Source organism: Myxocyprinus asiaticus, chromosome 24 (assembly GCF_019703515.2).
Source record: "Myxocyprinus asiaticus isolate MX2 ecotype Aquarium Trade chromosome 24, UBuf_Myxa_2, whole genome shotgun sequence".
Lineage (NCBI taxonomy): Eukaryota > Metazoa > Chordata > Actinopteri > Cypriniformes > Catostomidae > Myxocyprinus > Myxocyprinus asiaticus.
Genome location: NC_059367.1, coordinates 40,055,011 through 40,075,426, shown reverse-complemented (window position 1 = coordinate 40,075,426; position 20,416 = coordinate 40,055,011). Strand labels below are relative to the sequence as shown.

The following is a 20,416-nucleotide window of genomic DNA, read 5'->3' as shown; positions in this document are numbered from 1 at the left end:
CTTTTTTATGCTGCCTTTATGAGCTTTTTAGAGCTTGAAAGCACTGGTCATCATTTGCTTGCATTGTATGGACCTACAGAGCTGAAATATTCTTCTACAAATCTTCGTTTGTGTTCTACAGAAAAAAGAAAGTCATACACATCTGGGATGGCATGAAAGTGAGTAAATGATGAGAGAATTTTAATTTTTAGGTGAACTATCCCCTTAAATACATTAACACTTATATGCATGGTAATTTCCACAAACACTCTTACATATTCAGGTCTTTAGAGACCCGGCACTTATATCTATCAAAAATGGATGTACAAAATGCCCAGATAGTGTAACATTTTAAAAGTATTTTCAAGACAATTAGAAAACAATACAATAAAATATAATCTGATATATTTTGATGTTTTATTTTTCATAAATTAAAGAGATAATGCAACAAATCAGGACAAATCAAGAACAGCATTAATTATTTTCACACAGAAATTTCATGAGATGCAACTGGCTGTCAAACACATATTGAGCTACACATAACCTACACATGTGTAATGTATGTGTAACTTATGTGTAGCTTATGTGTATCTTATGTGTATTTTCTCAGGTACTTGTTGAGTCTAAATAGATGCACAACTTACATTATTTCAGTAGTACACCCAAATCACAATAGTCATATCATACTTTTCATGTGTTGTACTTGCAATAAGTTTACTTCGATGTTGTTTCTTCATCAAATAGCAATGTCAAATGTAAATCAAGTCAATCACTGAAACATCAGTGCAACATTGAGTAAGAAATAACATGTATATTATGTATACACATATAAAATACTGATAATTCACCATTGTCGATAGTTCACTGTTGCACAGAAAGTCAACAAGATATAGTATTTATTTGTATGAATATAGTACTCATTTCTCTTGTCATAGACAAAGAAATAGATATCCTGTGATAGTAAAAATAAATAGATATGAAATAATTATAAAAAATATAATTTATGGAAGTGCAAAAAAAAACCTGACACTCTTACATACCTCAGGTCTCTAGAGACACTTTTGGTACTTAAACCATTATAAAACATTTATTTATTTATTTATTTGCAATTTTGGCATTTTTTTGTGTGTCAAACTATTTATAAGAGATAGATTGAGGAATACTAAAGAGGTGTGGGCACAACTCCAAATAATGGATGAGGTACAGGGGGTGGAATGAGGTCCCGGGTCTCTAAAGACCCGAGGTATGCGTTTAAGGGTTAAAGGTGCCATGTGTAACTTCTTAGCGTTTAGCGACACCAAACAGAATGGCAAAAATAGTGACTGTTTTCCAACAGGTTTTCTGAAAACTCTCCATGTCTTCCATTATTTGGACAAACAGATAGTCCCACCCCAAACACATGCAATTGGCTGAGCAAATGTTGCTGTGTCGGGCTGGTCAGAATGCTCAAACAAATGGAGCAATGTTTTGATAGCATCACAGAGTCACAGTGTTGCACTTTTCAGGGGATTCGACCTACAAATGGCATACTTGTTGTCTCTGCATATTATGAGAAAGTATTTTAACACACAGCAGATTTAAAGGTAAGTGTCAAAAAAACAAAAATAGACCCACTTTATATTACTGTAGGTGTCTTTAACTAATATGTACTTACACATTTGATACAATGTACTTATTATGTGCATACCTGTATTTGTTACATTGTACTTGCATTAAAAGTACCTGCATTTAATTACCTTTTTAGTTACACTGGTAACCTTACCCCTAAACCTAACCCCTACCCCTAACCATCCCGTACCTCAACCTCAGCAGCAGCAAATGTACATTTTGTGAGAATTTTGCAAAACAATATGTAGGTACACAATAAAAACATTGTATTGTATATATTTTAATGTTAGTACACAGTAGTTAAAGACACTTATTATAAAGTCGGATCACAATAATTAAAAAAATTAATTTCAAAAAATGAGATTCTTGATTTAAAAAACCCAGTCAGTTTAGCAATAGATAGCGGATTGATCACTCAATATCTGGACTTACGGATAAGACAGTGCATGTCATGTGAGTAGCGAGAGTTGTCTGGAATGGTGAAGCTGCCGTCACAAATGGCCACCTGACTCTCTCCAAAGGGCAATGTGAAATAACACAACTTATACAACAAACAGCCCAAAGCCTGAGGACACAAACAAAAACAAGTCATCAGCTTTTTGAGCATGAAACCCATCCTGTGAAATACTGCCAGGTGCTATACAAATTTAGAGTAAACGATGAGTAAACAGAGTTATTCATCAAAGATACAAAAAATTTGGTTGAACTTGTAGAAACTGACAGGTTGTTGAACACGGCAAGATAATAAACTACAGGCATCAATGTCTTGATTGCTTGTAGCTTATAGTTTCACACACTACCAGTCTACAACTTACCCAAATATCTGCTTTAGTAGTTATAACCTTCCCCCCATATAGATTCACCATTTCTGGGGCCCGGTATGAAAGAGTAGTGTACCTAAACACACATAAACATATTGTGAAACAGTAAATTGGTCTGATGAAGTAAATCTGTGATGTGTAACATGGCCAAAAAAAAAGTGACACTCACTTCTTGATCTCCTCGTCTACAGTAGCCACACCTTCTGCTTGAGGATTCTGGGATCTGTTAGTGGCACTGCCAAAATCACACAACACATAATGACCTCTGTCATGCAGCAAGATGTTCTCCACCTTCAAGAGACACATTTAATAAAGCGTTAGATTGTGCCTTTGTTTTTGTAAAGTTAAATTGCGACTGAAAAGTATGAACTAGAAAAGTATGCAAATTAATTTCCTTAACAGGCACAACGTGATAAAGCAGCAGGCAATAAACGTTATTTCTACCATATAAATCTAAATTTGTCCTAACCAGCTGCAACAAACGACAGGACATTCTGATTTCTCCGCCCACAGTGAAATGGATCTTAGCCTGCTTGGCTAAGATTTTGTTGGGTTGCAGAGCATTTTCGCTTTTAGCGTGGAGGCCAAATTACTTGCACAATGTGTGCTCTGTTCTCGTAAAGTCCGAATTTCCAGTCTCAACTTTTGCAAAAGTGCAACTGAATGCGATTTGATTTCCAATTTACCAGCAAAAGAGGGACTGACGCGGTTGTCATAATGAACCAGCTGCTCAAATAGTCTTTTCACGTCACAATATCTTTATTTTTATTTTACAAATATTCAAACAATCATTAAATAAAAGTTTAAAGGCGTTAACGTCATTACGCCCGTTGTTTTAATGCAACGATGTGGCCATGTTTTCTGACGTCAACCAAAGAATATACAAACTAGTCAATCCACTCGAGCCTTCTCCCAGCCTGTCCGTCACTCATTCTAACCACTTCCGGTGCTGAGAAAGTTGAAGGACTAGGTTTTTAGAACCTTCTATGCTTCTATGGTGACCTTAGAATCCCATGCTGCATTGCATGTAAACAATATGGCGGCACGCATGGCGCACATTAATAACTCATGCTGGGGGGAACTGGAGAAACTCACGTGCGAAAAGGTTAAGAAAGAGAAGGAGACAGACAAAGTTCCTACTTTGAGGTCCCGGTGGATGATGGGAGATTTGCACTGATGCAGTCGTGCAACGGCTTCACAAGTGTCACAGAAGATCTGCAGAACCTCTGATTCACTGAATCCAGTCTGCAAACGCTGATTCATCAGATTCACTACCTGCCCACCTACATTCATTCATATCACATACACACAGACACACACAGAAACTAATGTATGACTGACACTGCTGTGCTATATACAAATACATTAATAATGCATGCTAGGTCAAGACCACCAAATGCAGTGAAAAAAGAACGAGGCTGAATCCCAATCTGCATTCTATGTGTACTATATAGTGTGTGAGATAAGGATTGGTGCATTCTAATTAGTATCCAGAAAATTCCTAGATGGTATACTATTTCCGATGGATGGAAGTCAGCATCTGTGCATGCTTTTTAGGCTAATATTACACACAACACGATACAATATGGAAGAGGATTTTGTGATTGTTTGACACTTCTGAAGAAACATGACGGTCAAAGCTGCAACAACAGTTTATTAATGTATGAATCAAAAAAAGTTTAGTACTAATAACTTTTTAAGTAATTTAGCTAGATGTTAACGCTAACATGTATGGAGCTTATTTTCTGCCAATTTTAAATAAATTCAATTATAAAAATGAAAAACCTATTAACAATTTAATTTTCACAAGGTGTCTTCAAAGCATGTGCCAACATTAAAAATACAATTAAACGATTCAATTTTCATTTTCATTTTCACAGTGACAATGCATCTTGCCTGTCAAAAAAAAAAAAAAACTTAAATGTAATTGATGATTTGACATTCCATTTTCACTGCAATCTTGAGGCAAGACTGCCATTATAAAATGAAAAGGAAAATGTGAAAAAGAAATTGCAAATACATTTTTCCAAAGCATTTTCTTCATGTTATCACAATAATAGTAACAGATTTCAAATGAAAATGTAAAGTTCCATTTTAGTTAAATTAGGTTTAGGGTTAGCAAAGAAGTTGCAAGGGAGATGTGTATTTTAGGGTTGTTTTAAGAATTAATCAATCATCAATTATTTAACATTTGTGAAAATTAAATGGTTAATGAGGTTTCCATATGTATTTATTTATTTAAAATTGGCAGAAAATAAGCTCCATAAACATGCAAAACAAACTACACCGATGAGCCAAAACATTATGACCACTCACAGCTGAAGCAAATAACTTTTATTATCGCCTAACAAGGCCACATGTCAAGGTCTGGGTAGATTAGATGGTAAGCATACAATCAGTTCTCATAGTCAACGTGTTGAATGCAGAAGAAATGGGCAAGACTAAAGACCTGAGCGACTTTGACAAGGGCCAAATTGTTATGGCCAGACGACTGGGTCAGAGCAAGGCTTGTGGGGTGCTCTACGGTCAGCAGTGGTGAGTACCTACTGACAGTGGTCCGAGGAGGGACAAACCAAAAACTGGCGACATGGTGTTGGGCACCCAAGGCTCATTGATGCGCGAGGGCAACGAAGGCTAACCCGTCTGGTCCAAACCGACAGAAGGGCTACCGTGGCACAAGTCGCAGAAAATTGTAATGATGTTTATGGGAGGAATGTGTCACAACATACAGTGCATCGCACCCTGCTGCGTACGGGGCTGCGTAGCAGCAGACTGTTCAGAGTGCTCATGATGACCCCTGTCCACCATCGAAAGTGCCTACAATGAGCATGCGAGCGCTGGAACTGGACCTTGGAGCAATGGAAGGAGGTTGCCTGGTCCGATAAGTCATGTTTTCTTTTACATCAAGTGGACGGCGGTGTACTTGTGCGCCGTTTACCTGGGGAAGTGATGGCACCAGGATGCACTATGGGAAGACGACAATCTGGTGGAAGGAGTGTGGTGATCTGGGCAATGTTCTGCTTGGAAACACTGGGTTCGGCCATGTGTACCTGGTCTCGTTGGAGACCAGGTACACTCCATCATGGCAATGGTATTCCCTGATGGCAGTGGTCTCTTTCAGCAGGATAATGCGCCCTGCCAAACTGCACACATTGTTCGGGAATGATTTGAGGAACATGATGAAGAGTTCAAGGTGTTGCCCTGCCTCCAAATTCCCCAGATCTCAATCTGATCGAACATCTGTGGAATGTGCTGGACCAACAGCATATTAGGCAGGTGGTCATAATGTTTTGGCTCATCAGTGTATATGCTACAAAGATGCAGGTCAAGATGCAAATTTATGACATCGTAGTATGTCCTAATAATGCCATAATGTCTTACTCCATACTTAAAAAAATTGTATCAGGAAAGTATGTATATTTTCATACTTTTAGTGTGTAGTAGATTTATGCGAATTGAGATTCTGCCTTCAAAACACACAGACTGACCTCTACAGAAGTCCATGAGTATGAGAACTTCCCACACGTCTCCTGACCCTACTGCTGTGATGCTAGAGTCCAGGAAGCCAACTATGTTTTTGTTACCCACAAGATCCCTCTGTAAAAAAAACAACAAAAAAAAAACAAAAAAAAACTTGAGCAAAACAATATACTACTGCTGCGATGACTTTTGATATTCCCACTTTAAAAGAACAGTTCATCTAAAAATGAAAATTATGTCATCATTTACTTACCCTCATGTCATTCCAAACCCATATGACATTCACAACAGCATAAGAGTCATAATTATCTGAAAATCTTAACATTCGCCTTAGCTCTCCCCAGTTCATTCATGATAGAAGCCAATTTGGAAACAAATCATTTTTAGTCAGATCTTTTCAGTTTGATTGATCCAGTTCATTGGTTTGAATTATTCGTTCATGAATCAAACTCTTCAAATTCCGAAGTTCAACTCACTGACTCAGTGATAAATTTACAGCAGTTACAGACTCACCGAAGGGGAAGGTTATCAGTGAGTAAGACTTAAAGGGGTCATGACATGAGGAATACAATTTTCCTTGATCTTTTGACATATAAGAGGTCATTGTACTATAAAAACATACTGAATTGATTCAGAACTGAAAACTTCCTCCTTAATAATAAAAAAAGAGCATTTATTTAAACCAAGATGCAAAAATGGCCCATTTGTAATTTGTGGAACTTGTGATGTCACAAGAACCAAATACATCTGCACATGCAACACCTATTTGTCTGTCATTGCACCCTTGGTCCCAACCACTGGTGCTTAGTCAGTCACTCACACAGATGAAGAGGAGAAGATGGGCCTGTCATGGGAGATTCATCCAAAGTGGACTTACACAGGACACCTTCACGTGCCTGTCTGGATTTAAATGTTTTTGTACATAAACGTGCACTAGACGAACTGCTCTGACCATTATCATACATCTCGCACTGCTTTTAAAAGACGCAATGTCAAGTTATAACTCTAAAATGGAGACCCCCATTGTGTTTCATTCAGCTGCGCTGTCTTGCTGTTGTGCTGTTTGGAAGATGTCCTGGACCGTTTTTGCACCGATCTGTGCCATTTTTAATTATAAACATCTTTGATCGTTTTATGGATTTCCGGCGATGTGTGCCGTGTTTTAAGAGGTACAAGCACGACTTTCAAAAACACATCTCATTCTGCTGCTGCCACTGACTGGGAGAAACACATGCAGTCCTGTGTGTAAACAAACCGGGAAAATGTGAGATGTGATGACCAGCGTCTCTGCTTTGGCCTGTTGAAGCCAGTTGAAGCACTCAACATCACCGTGGATTGAATTACGTTTGTGTATTCAGAAGATTTCAGTGTAAATTGCTTGTGAAACGGTCACAATATGATTCAAGCTTTGCAAGGGAACTGTTATTGAAAGATGGGGCAGTTAAAATTGGACTATTGGACAAAAAACTGTAAGTAACAAATTTCATTCATTCATTTTTCATATTTCATGACAGTTTGATAGTTTATGCTGTGCTTGAATGAATAGTTTGATACATTCTGATGAAATGTGTTGGGTGAACATTATGCGTTAACCCTTTAAATACTGCTGTATTGGAAGGAATGCATGATGTTAGCCAATCACAACAGTGGCCATTTAAATTTAAGTCTTAAAGGGCCAGGCAGCTTAAAACACAGTGTTTCAGACAGAGGGCTGGAAAATTATTATATATGAATAAATTATTACTGTTTTGGTGCAAATATATATACATATATACATATATGTTATTAGTGTTCTGATGCTATACAATTGCTTTGTGTGAGGAACAGAGCAAAATTTATGTCATATATATATATATATATATATATGTATGTATGTATGTATGTATGTATGTATGTATATATGTATATATATATATATATATATATATATATATATATATATATATATGACATAAATTTTGCTCTGTTCCTCACACAATTGAATAGCATCAGAACACTAATAACATATTTGCCGCACAAATATTATGGACCACTTTTATGGTGCGTTTTTGTAATTTTGGAGCTTGACAGAAGAGTCCTAATTCACTTTCTTTATGTGGAATTATATAAGAGTGTGTGAATAAGGAATTTTCATTTTTAGATTAACTTTTCCTTTAACGCTGCGAATACCTTCAGCTAACATCAGCAGTTTGAATGTCCTCTAATTTGGAAAGAATTGTCAAGTTAAAACTAAGTCACTATTGCATTCGTTCAATAAACAGTAGCCCGATTCTCCTTCAATCGCTGTCTGAATCCCCTCTCAATTAGCAAACTTTCTTACACCAAATGTTCTTCTTTTCTGTGTATATGAGCTATTCACTTACTGGCAAAAACACTGGGTATATATTTGGTTTGCTTTAGTAATTAATGTCCCAAAATGTGTAAAGCAGCAATGAATTAAGTGTAAAATATGCTCAGACTGATTCACCAGCACCTGAAAAGATAAAGCTTACATTGTTTTTCGGCCATTGGCTACAAGCTCAGACAATGGAGACTTTGAGTCAATGCTAGTTTGTAAATGAAATCGCTTAGCTGTTGAATGCCCTTTCAAATCGACTCATTCACTCACAAATTTTAAATGCCCCCAGTTAGTCGTCTATTTAGGAGTATACTGTGAGCTGCTGCTTTTTCTGAAACAGCAAGACACTTTGCGAAGCTAAAACAGATCTGGCATTTTCTCCCTATCTATTTAGTAAGGGCCCACATCGAAGTATACTGGATTTCCATTTGTAACAGTCCCAGAGGAGAGAAGTGACCTTTATCAGCATTATACTGTTCACAGCACTGTATTTACAGCACTACCAGCAAACTCAGGAACAGAAGAACTTGAATCCTTTTAAAACCTTGAGTCAGTTTTAAAGGTTAAAATGTGGTTTAAAGACGATCAAATAAAGGAAAAAAAGATGCCTCTGCTGAGAAGAAGAAGAAAAAAAAGCTTACAGTGGATCAATGTGGTCCAGCTTAAATTTCAAGATGGCCTTAACTGGTTTTAGATGGGCAATACTGGTCTATCACTGACACAAAATGAAAATTCTGTCATTATTTACACACTCTCATGTTGTTTCAAACCCGTAAACTGCCATTTTTGTTTCTGTGCAAACAACTGCAAACAGCTATGAGACTTACGATAGCTTTGTTCTTCACGTATGTTTACTACACACACAAGAACCATAGGTGTTTTGGCATTAATGATATTCCGCATGCTTACATATGGTTTAAAAGTTTGGACACTAAAACTAATTCAAAGTTGGACAAAAACAATAATTAATCTTTTAAAAAGTCATGTAAACTCTTTAAGGCCTATTCACACCAAGCCTGAATTTTTGGTCCGAATGTTCATAGCTTTTGAATAGGAACAATAGATTCCTGTGGCGCTATTCACACCGGGGCCGGCAACTCATCTGCTGACAATCATAAGTTTTTTTGGAGAACAGTCCTTTTTTATTTTTTCTACAAAGAAAACTGATCGACCAATGAGATAAGTGCTTTCAGTTATGTGTCCCGAGCTGCTGCAGCTACAAAATCCGGTGTGTCCAGTTACTTCGCAAACCGACATTAAACTCCTAAAGAACAATAACTAGGAACATGCTCTGAAGATGGATGTGGAGCTGCTCCTGTTTTTGGTATCTGAGCATCTGTTTTTTATTTTATTTTATTTTATTTATTTTTTTTAAGTAGTCTAGCGATAGTGAAAGTGTTAGCAGTAAGGATGTGCACGATTTTCCTTTGCGCAATTGCCTGCCGTGGGTAACACTGAATTATACTGTACTTTCCCTCTGGATATCTCACCAAATCTCACGCTTGTTGGTTGAGAGGAGACATGATGGTGTCTTTTTGTGCTTTCAAGCAAAGCCAAATGTGGCAATACTTGTAATATTTTGATTCTTATTGAATTATACTCTACTGGTAATTGGTTCTTGTTAGAGTCATACATACGGAAAATGATCTCTTTTTATGGTGGAAAGGAAATCCGAAGCGGTACAAGAAACTCTGAAGCTTTTTAGACCGGTATGTGCATTAAATATCTGAATACGGGCAGAGAGCATTTTATAAAAAGGCAACTTTCACCACTTGTTTTTCTGAATAATAACATGATAAAAATTTGATAGCTTTTTATGTAGACACAGAGTTTATATATGTGCATTACCCAAATGCCTTTATTGGTTTCTATGAAAGCTCTGTGTAAGTGCAAATGCTTTTAATGGTTATTTAAATATATATATATATATTATTAAGGATCTCAGAATTAACACGCATGTGATTCATTAAAAAAAGTTTACACGTAAATTTTTCTTAATCACGATTAACGCATTTACCGTTAATACAGCATAAAAACTGGTGTGAAAGGCAGACTTGGAACTGTTTGCCTCTGTACTCAAAGAATTGCAAATCACCATGTTTTTTTATTTAATCCTCAAAATGTTTTTTGCTTCGTAATAACTCTTCATCAATATCAAAGCTAATTTCTTTGACTGTTTGGTATGATTTTTTTTTTTCTTATTCTTTTGATTTTTTTTTCTTTTCTAATAAGTTTTTGTCTTTTATTGTTCCTTAATTTTTAATAAAATAAGAACTTAATTGATTTCATTCAAACTTTGATTTGTGGGAAAGTACCCGTTTCATTTTTTGTGTGCAAAAAAAAAAAGAAAAAAAAAGCCAAGAATATTTGTACTGTGTCCACCCAGAGTCATTACACTGACAAACATGCCACAGCGCCAGAGCCCTTCTACCAAGAGGAGCCTACAAGCTTAGCATAAAACAGCATAACACGGCGGTGACATAGATATTCTATGGCCGGTAATGTCGTAACACGCTAGTTGACCATTATGCTCTCTTCAAAGATAGAGCCGCAGAGGTTGTTATCTAAATAAATAAAAGAATCTCTTACAGCAATTCCGTCAGTTAAAAAATGATGGAGAAAGGAGCTCTTAGCGCTATTTGATATACCAAACAAGCCCAGATGAGACTTGTGATAGAAATCAAGTATTTTTCAGCCTATGTAGGGCCCATTTTAATTACCATAGAAGCACACCAAATCTTAACTATCACCAAAATGTAGATTGAGACGTGTTTGTTTGCAAGTGCTTTTCAATGTGCTTTTCACACTGGTGTTGTCGCTCTGAAGCAAATCATGAACGCGTCTTTGTGACTGCTGTAGCAAATAGGATAGCCACAGTCTACCGGCAGATTAATATTGTGGAGGATGAGAGTTTAAGGGATTTAATGCCCATTGCAATGAATATGTGACCTATGTGGGGACTAGTTCTTTCAATTAGTCAAACTCCCACTTAGACTTAGGAAACATTTAATGTTACTTAAATTGGTGTGATTTTAGTGCACTTCTATCTTTATACTGCGTGAGGCTTTGTTGAAAAATTTTAATAAAGCATTATATTGCTAAATATTATTTTGTTTTCTTTCCTAAATGGAAATAAATGCATTTTGAAAAGAAAAAGTATATGTAGTCAAATTTCAGTACTTTAAAAAACAATTGCAATTAATCGCGATTACAAATTTTAATCGACTGACAGTCCTAATTATTATTATTAATGGATATTGTCCATTTAATTTTTTTACCCCAAAAAAAAGGCATAGTTTGTTGAAGTTGCTTCTTTTTAAACCATTCCTGGTAATGTTTGTGAATAAAACAAAATAGGTTATACATTTCACGTACTTGTCATACTTGATATTTTTAACTGACATTTTAATTTGCAAGTAATCGATTACTAAAATTACTTGAAAATGCCCATTCCTAGTTAGCAGGCTTTTTACTAACATTTTCATAAATGTTTGTGTGTTGTGCAGTGGAGGATGTCAAATTAAATACTGTAAAAAAATTAAAAAATTTAAAAAAATAAATACATAAATAAAAACTTACTGTACTGGAATAAAATTGCTTTTTGTTAAGTGCCACCTAATGATCTGGAGTGAATTTGCTTTTCATACAGCCCGAGAGAATTTGGTGTGAATAGGCCTTTAGTCCAACTCAAAATGTACCAATCCGATTTTTTGTGCGTAACGTTTTTAACACTTCATCAACTGACATATTGTGACATGTATACTTTTACAGACAGATGAAGACTGTACCGCGACTACGCAAAAACCCGCTGTAGCTCGACTATATGGAATTATTGATGCTTCAGCTTATCTGTGAATAATGACTTACATTTTGGCCTGTATCTCACACAAAGCTATCAAATGGCATCAGAAGACTTGAAATATAGCACACAAGTTGTATAGGCCACTTTTATGATACTTTATTGGTGTCTTTCTAAGGTTTGTCCTTTTCTGGTTTCTATGAACTGATGTATGGCAAAGAGCCAGAGGCGCAAAAACCATATATGCAAGGTATGCAATGCATGGGGGTGCTATGTAAAAAGCCATGTGACATGAGGGTGAGTAAATAATTACAGAAACAAGCATGAAAGTGACGTTTTACTTTATTATGGTCATTAAGATTAGGTTTTTACTGGTCATTTCAGCTAGTCACCAGCAAAACCTGATTAACTGCTCCACACAGTGTTATTCAGCAAGGGAATACAACTTCACATATTTTTGGATGGTTTAAAGACCCACGGGTATGTCTCACCATAATCTGAATCTCCATTTTGCACACTTGAAGGTCGTATTCATTGTTGACATACATCCTCTTCAGCGCGCAGCGGATGCCCTGGTGAGTTCTCACCAGGAATACGATGGCAAAACCACCTGTAGAGAGAAAACCAACAGCCTGAAGATCTGTAAACACAGCACTGTTGAGCTACTGAGGCAAATCCATCTCATCTGTGATTCAAGAAATGTAACAGTATCACAGGAACACAGGCAACCTTTGTCCAGGGTAAATAAAGGGTGGTTTGAAGACTGTCTCCCTTCTGCTATCAGAGCAACTGGCAGTGGACACACAGGGTAATCCTATTCCAGATAGATTAAGCTCATTTGCATAACGTTCACACAGAACATGTTTTTGCATCCATATGCACTTTTTTATATATATACGCAAACATGCGCTAGACCCATCGCTTGTCGCTATTGTGTCTGGTTAGGACACTGTATAAGTGTGTCAGTTAGGGCTGAACAAGTATTTGAAATAAAATTGTAGTGCGCCCTTACAAAAGTCGAGAGTTCTGGCAAACTTGCTGCAAACTTGCCGCAAATCACCATTCATTATTTCAGCATGCAATGAGCTTTGCAGAAAACTCTTCATTGCCTCCAAACTTTCACCACTATAGGTGAAGAGCTGCAAACTTCTGGCAAACATTTGCTGTGAATCATAAGCTCATTTGCATGTGAAAATAATGAGTGGGAAATTTGCGCCAAGTTTGCAGACTTTTTGTAAGGGCGATAATCAAACCGCAAAGGCTGGGATTTAATTAAATAAATACATAGTCAGCATGCACTGTTCTCTATTGTGTCAAGCCTAAAGTAGACTTTGGTAAGGCACAAATGCTAGGCGTCTGCGTACAGGACGCGTGCCACAAATTTCGTAGCACTGAACACGTGCGGCCCAATTTTTCAAACCACGTGTACTCTGAACGCACATGCACTTGCGCCTGAAATTATTTGCATTAATTAGTGGGTCCACAAGGTGGCAACACTCACAGTTGAGCCAATGCTGTCATAATGAAGCGCTAAAAGATGTAATCGCCGCTTAACATCAGGAGACAAAGGTGGAAACAACAACAGTGGATGTGCTCGTCAAGAGCGCGTGTGTGAAGAGGTCAGGAAATACCTGCATTTGTATAACTCGAGTCTGAAGAAATATAAAGACATCTTTATGGGTCTAAACTCTTCAAGATAAATAGTCTAGTCTTTCATAGCAGTCGTAGCATGAATGGGACAACCCACTGTGTATGCAAGCACGGTCAAAGGAAGCATACTTTAAAAGGCTAGCGTCCAACAGCACGCAAACACTAATACTGCATTCCATTCAACTCAGAAAGTTAGATTTTCCAACTTTTCCAAAAGTGCAATGGAACGCCACTTGAAGTCGGAATTCCAACTTGGAAACTTGTGCCAAAATACTGTGTGTGATATCACACAAACATGTCGGGATCCAGGGAGATATACAAAGTATGTGATAAACATTCACTTTTATTAAATAATATCGATAAATGAGTCAAAGTTCCTACACTATACAATATCAAAGCCTGTTTAACAAACATTTGCAGAGACAGGTACATTATGCTCTCTTTTGATAATCGTACACTTGTAGCACAAATGTAGCGCTGCAGTATAGTTTATCAACTGGGTTGCTAGGAGACATTTCTGGTGACAGTCATAACTCCTGCTAACGGGAGTGTTACAGTTTTGTTTCCTTACACGTCATTTTCCGAGCATCTGGGAATAGATTGCTTTTATGGTCTGAGACATCAAGTAGGAATATCCCACAGCCGACTTGAATAAGTATTCGTGTCAAAATCGAAGTGTACTTTGGGCTTTACACATGTGCAAGTGCAAGGCTAATGAGCTGAGGGCGTTAAATTTACAGTGCTCTAGATTCACTTATTGCACATTTGTGTAATTCCAAATATGCTTGGATGCTAAAAGTTACTTTCCAAATCTAAAGTAACCTCATAACACTGTGTTTTTGTGGACAGAAGAGTAGATGAGAGCATTTCTCTGCATTAAAAGACCACTGTCAAATCTACTACAAACAGAAATGTCTTCCTCCAGTGTACTGCCAAAATAAAAGCTTCTGCCAAAATAAAGGTCCGAATAGCAATGCCGCATGCAGGTTAAGAAAATATTACATAAATATGTTACTGTTCTATAATAATAATAATAATAATAGTTGTTCCTATACTAATTTCTTAACTTCATAACTTATTATAGGCTTCCAAAAAATTATGATGATGAAAAGTGGGCTGAGACCCTATGTACAAAAACAGGTACACAGTGAACAGATACAACGTGCAGATGATGTGAATTATTTATTTTTGTGTTTCACTATATTTTTAATTTATTTAGTCTGGTTTTTGAACACCCTTTTTTAAACAGTATTTCTATTGGCATCAGAGCATGTTTGTATTGCATGAGTTAATTCTGGTCAAAAGGAAACACTTACTAGGTTTACATACATACAGACACAGACACACACACACACACACACACACACACACACACATATATATATATATATCAGTCCCACCAGGATTTCGCAGCACTTTTTCCTGATTTTTGCAGCCCAAAATGACTGAATTTGCTGCAGCTTTTCTCAAATTTTGCTAATCAATTTGCTGCATTTTTTTGTGTTGTTTTGCAGTGAAAACTCACAAATCATCATTATATACCTCTGTAATTGTGTTAATTACATTGTAAATGCAATTACATGTAAATATTTTAGTGTACAATAACTTTATCTGCAGTTAGCAAGCAAAAAAAAATTTAAATTAAAAAAAATACAAAAAATAATTACACACAAAAATACATTTAGGTAAAAATACATTTAGGTAAGGTGGTGTTGGAATTTTCTTCCTCGGACAATGCAAGAAAACATCTTTAAGTTTAAAATAGACGTGTAATAAATCTGTAAACTAAAAACACAAATGAGGATTCAATAATTGGGTCTGTTGCAATTATTACATCGTCTAATATTGAAATCTGATATACAAACAAATACAATTAGAGTTCATATATTTGAGTATTTATGTACAAATTGAAATTCCACAAATGTTTCGATTGTTTTTATCTGTATGAAAATGGCAACTTTTGTCATATTTTGAAATACATGTTGCATATATATCTGACCTTTTTTATTTTAGTAAAAAAAAACATTTATTATCAGCATATAGGCATATTGCTATTTTCAGATTCGTAGCCTACTGTATTAAGCACTTCAAATTCAAATCACATTTTACTTCACAACTAATGGGGATTTTAAGTGAATGTTAGGGATTCTGTGTATAAACACGGGTTTTTGTGTCTCATTCGCAGCACTCAGCATGAAGATTAAATGCTTGTGATGTACAGTATGTGTGTCTGCGATCCCGCAAAAGTTTAGACAAGGATTTTGATAGTAAACGCACAACAGGGAGGAGACGAGGCAGAGACGCTTACACTGTTACTATGGAGATGATTCAATAGCAGCTGTGCATTTGGATATGTTGCGACGGCGTCAAGGTTTTCAAACATGTATTCTGCTGCTGTCAAACATGAAGGAATGTGATGGGATTCCCTCAGATTTATTTTTATTTTTTTGGCGGAAAATTTGCGGAAATTATAAAAAATTGCAAGCTTCCGCAAATAATGCGGAGATTGGTTGAATTTGCAAGACTGATTGCAAAATCCTGGAGGGACTGATATATATACACAGTATATATAGTATTGTGCAAAAGCACATAAGATGCTTAAAAAAAACCATTTGTCTTAAGATGGTTATTTATATTTACAGCTTTAGTGTGTCAATAGGAAATATAAATTTTAGACTCCTAAACATTTATTTTGCAAATAGAATAGAATAGAAGAACAGGGAGCCCTGTAACAGATGGCATGGTGCCCACAAAGCCCCCCACTGAACATGGAGTCAGTCTGGGATTACATGAAGAGATAGAGGCAATTGAGACATCCGAAACAGATAGAAGAACTGTGGCGAAATCTCCAAGAAGCTTGGAACATCCTATCTGCCAACAACCTTGAAAAACCAGGTGTTTTGTCCAGGTGTACCTAGGAGAATTGATGCTGTTTTGAAGGCAAAGGTGGTCACACCGAATATTGAGCTTTTTTATGTTTACTGGACTTTGTATGACGTTAATTGATAAATGAAAACTATTTATGGCATTATTTTTGAAGACATCCTCATTATGCAACATTTTTCCCAAGTGCCTAAAACTTTTACACAGTAATGTATAAATAATCATGTCACAGTTCAAATCGCAATCACAATATTTTTCAAAATAATCACAATTAGATTGTTTGTCCAAAAACGTTCAACCCTAGTGTCCGTTTTAATAAGCATGTTTACATGCACAATCTTAGATTTATTTTGCTTAATAAGCCGACAATGTGCATGTTCATGTAAATGCATTAAATGGTTTTCCTTTATCGAGGTAAGGTCATGAAAGATTTAAGCATAAACCGATCTGCACATGTAGATTTTTACCCATTACCCTATACCCTCATGTAAACACGTTTTTCATGCGTTGTAGTTTTGGAATAAACTGATTTTTCGTAGTTATCAGCATATTGGTGTTCAAGTAAACATACTCGATAATGTTAGAAAAAGTTCATTTCAGCATCTGAACTGATCAAAAAGAACAACAGCACTCAAAACTCATTGTGTAAAAAGATCTTATTTTTTATAGAAAAAAGGCCATTCAATGTGCAATTGCAATTAGGCTTTTTACAGTGTTATTTACGTGACTTCAAAGCCAGGCCCCAAACTCATTAACTGTCCCAAACACATTTTTAAACAAAGTGACACCAATAAACACAAACATACACAGCCGGAAAAAGGCAGTTATTTAAAAAAAAAAAAAAAAAAAAAAAAAACACACACACTGTGCCCACACTGCAAACACACAGTGCCCAGGGATAAGATGTGATGAAGTCTTAAGCAAACTGGTCACTGCTGAGAACGCTGTGATGTAAGAGCGTCTATACATATCCCTCCACTACCTTGTTTACAAAGAATAGCTAAGAAGCTGGACTAAGAAGCTTACTGTACTCAAATCTGTGCTTCTTAAAGGGATAGTCCACCAAAAAATTTAAATTCTGTCAGTGTGTGTGGCCTCATTCTGCAGCAAGAGGGACAATCAAAAAGTGAAGGAGAGAACAGGTCATTGCCTGTGTCCCAGCATGCACTGCTCAGGTTTCTTCTGTGTATCTTACATGTCATTTCACTATTTTACAGTACAGTAGCACATTTCAATGGGGACATAAAGATAAAATTACAGCTACTGTAAAAATATACATTTTTCAATGAATCTTGATATCGATTCTTTAGCCACTGGTGGTAAATGTTCAGATGTCACTCAACAGTGATTGAGTAGTTTATTGGCAAAGAATTTCAGCATCCTTTCACTGCATGTTGAGAGTAAAAGTTTGATTTGACTCATTCTGTGTAACGTGTGTCCAAAGACAAGATCCATTTGACATTGAATAATACCTCTTAATACCTTTTTTGTTTGTTACAGTCAATTGTTGATCAAAAACAAAAAAACATGAAGATTTAATTCTATTCACGAATAGCACTGATGAGGAAAAGAAGCTATTTGAGTCCTTTAATATGCGCTCATTTACAGACACTCTTTACAAAACTGCCAGTTTTCTTAAAGAGACAGTACCAATTTTAGCACCTGTTCTACAAATCTATGTAAATAGTTTAACATTGTGAATAGTTTGAAATTGAAAGTTTGTAATCAAAATTTCTCTCCAAGTAATAAATACTGATTATTTTATAGACATAACATAATTAATATTTTTCAAATCTTGGCTTAAAGGATTAATCCAGGTTCAATGCAAGTTAAGCTCAGTCGACAGCATTTGTGGCATAATCTTTATTACCACAAAAAACGATTTTGACTTACCCCTCCTTTTCTTTAAAAAATGCAAAAATCAGAGTTCCAGAGAGGCACTTACAACATAAGTGAATGGGGTCAATCAGTTGACATTAAAATACTCACTATTTCAAAAGTATAGCCATAAGACATAAACAATATGTGTGTTAACATGATTTTAGTGTGATATAATCACAAACCTTTTCTGTGTAAAGTTATTGCCAATTTTACAACTTCGTTGCCATGACAATATAATGTCAACAAACAATAAAACCCTAAAATGACTGTTAAATCAACGATATATACAACTTTACAGCTCATATAAAACAAAAGTTTTAACAGAAGAATTAATATAAGTGCTTTTATAAAATTATAAGCTTCACATTTCTGCCTTTTAAACCCTCCAAAATTTGGCCCCATTCACTTCCATTGTAAGTGCCTCACTCTATCCTAGATTTTTGCTTTTTTTTTTTTTTTTACAGAAAAGGAGGGACGAGTCAATTATTATTATTATTTTTTTGTCATGATTAACATTATGCCACAAATGCTGTTCATTGAGCTTAACTTGTATTGAACCTGGAATATTCCTTTACTATACCACACAGCTCTAACTAAGCATTGATTCCCCCAAAAAGTGTAAACACTGCACCTCTGTGGTGCTTTTAAAACATTGCTCTGTTTATTTGAGGATACCAACCAGCCTGACACTACAACACTGACTCAACCCATGGCATGAATATTGGGCAACTGCAGGACTATCTGTTTGACTATTGACAATGGAAAACCTGCACCAAAAACCTGTTTGAAAATGGTCATTATTTTTGTAATTCCATTAGATGATGCTTGTGGTGCAGACACATGCATGGAATGTAACAATATTTCATATTTAGGTTTTAATTCAATAGTAGGGATGCATGATATAGCTGCGGCCGATATATTATTGGCCGATAACCGGGAAAATCTAAATATTATTATCGCGCCGATAACGGATTACCGCAGATATTTTCGCTGATAATTTGTTACGGTTTATTTGCTTTCAGCTGAGAATCTCTTACTGCCTGCAGCATCTTTCATTCAGGCAGAGACTCGGGAAGTCCCAAGCGACAGTGCGTGCGTGTGCACACAGCGTCTGTGTGAGTGAGAGCAGGTGAGAGCCAAGCTGATGTCGCTCTGTGGATTATTTCAACATCTCCACACCTTGTTACTTTGTTTTGGGTCTGGTTAATTCGGGATCATCTGCTGTGAGAAATGACATGCCATTTCCCATATTCTGTTTATGATTCATGAGGCATTAAACAGAAACGCGACAGAAACATGTATGTATGTTACTTGGTGGCAATCATTTTAGCTTATTACTTAATGAAACAGAAACAGAATGTGGGAAATTGCACATCATTACTTGTAGCACAGCAGTGCGATTTAAAACAAGCCCCAAAACCACCTAACACGGTTCACAGATCTTCAAAAAAAGTTTCACAGAGGGGGGCTTGGGTAGCTCAGCAAGTATAGACACCGACTACCACCCCTGGAGTTTGCGAGTTCGAATCCAGGGCGTGCTGAGTGACTCCAGCCAGATCTCCTAAGCAACCAAATTGGCCCGGTTGCTAGGGAGGGTAGAGTCACACAGGGTAACCTCCTTGTGGTCACTATAATGTGGTTCGCTCTCGGTGGGGCGTGTGGCGAGTTGTGCGTGGATGCCGCAGTGGATGGCGTGAAGCCTCCACATGCACTTTGTCTCTGCGGTAACACACTCAACAAGCCACGTGATAAGATGCACGAGTTGACGGTCTCAGACACGGAGGCAACTGAAATTCGTCCTCTGCCACCCAGATTGAGGCGAGTCACTACGCCACCATGAAGACTTAGAGTGCATTGGGAATTGGGCATTCCAAATTGGGGAGAAAAAGGTGAGAGAGAGAAAAAAAAAAAAAAAAGAGTGACTCAAGATGGCTAAAAACACTAGTTTGTGAGTGAAACGAATGTGCTTGTTGTGTT

At 36.6% G+C, this 20,416-nt stretch overlaps 1 protein-coding gene across 7 annotated transcripts in view; it reads right to left on the bottom strand.

The window, feature by feature from the left end:
* aak1a (AP2 associated kinase 1a) overlaps positions 1–20,416 on the bottom strand; it is a 93,763-nt gene that overhangs the window by 61,014 nt on the left and 12,333 nt on the right. For 6 of the 7 annotated variants that reach the window (XR_007892800.1, XM_051652454.1, XM_051652456.1 and 3 more), the window contains exons 2-7: positions 12,517–12,635; positions 5,897–6,005; positions 3,549–3,691; positions 2,578–2,699; positions 2,403–2,484; positions 2,020–2,152 (exon numbers count right to left, since the gene is read on the bottom strand). Coding sequence is in view for 6 of the 7 variants with exons in the window: in XM_051652454.1 (XP_051508414.1) it covers positions 2,020–2,152; positions 2,403–2,484; positions 2,578–2,699; positions 3,549–3,691; positions 5,897–6,005; positions 12,517–12,635 (708 nt within the window). In the remaining variant the exon portion in view is untranslated. The remainder of the gene's footprint in view (positions 1–2,019; positions 2,153–2,402; positions 2,485–2,577; positions 2,700–3,548; positions 3,692–5,896; positions 6,006–12,516; positions 12,636–20,416) is intronic. The other variant, XM_051652458.1, reaches the window with a different exon arrangement.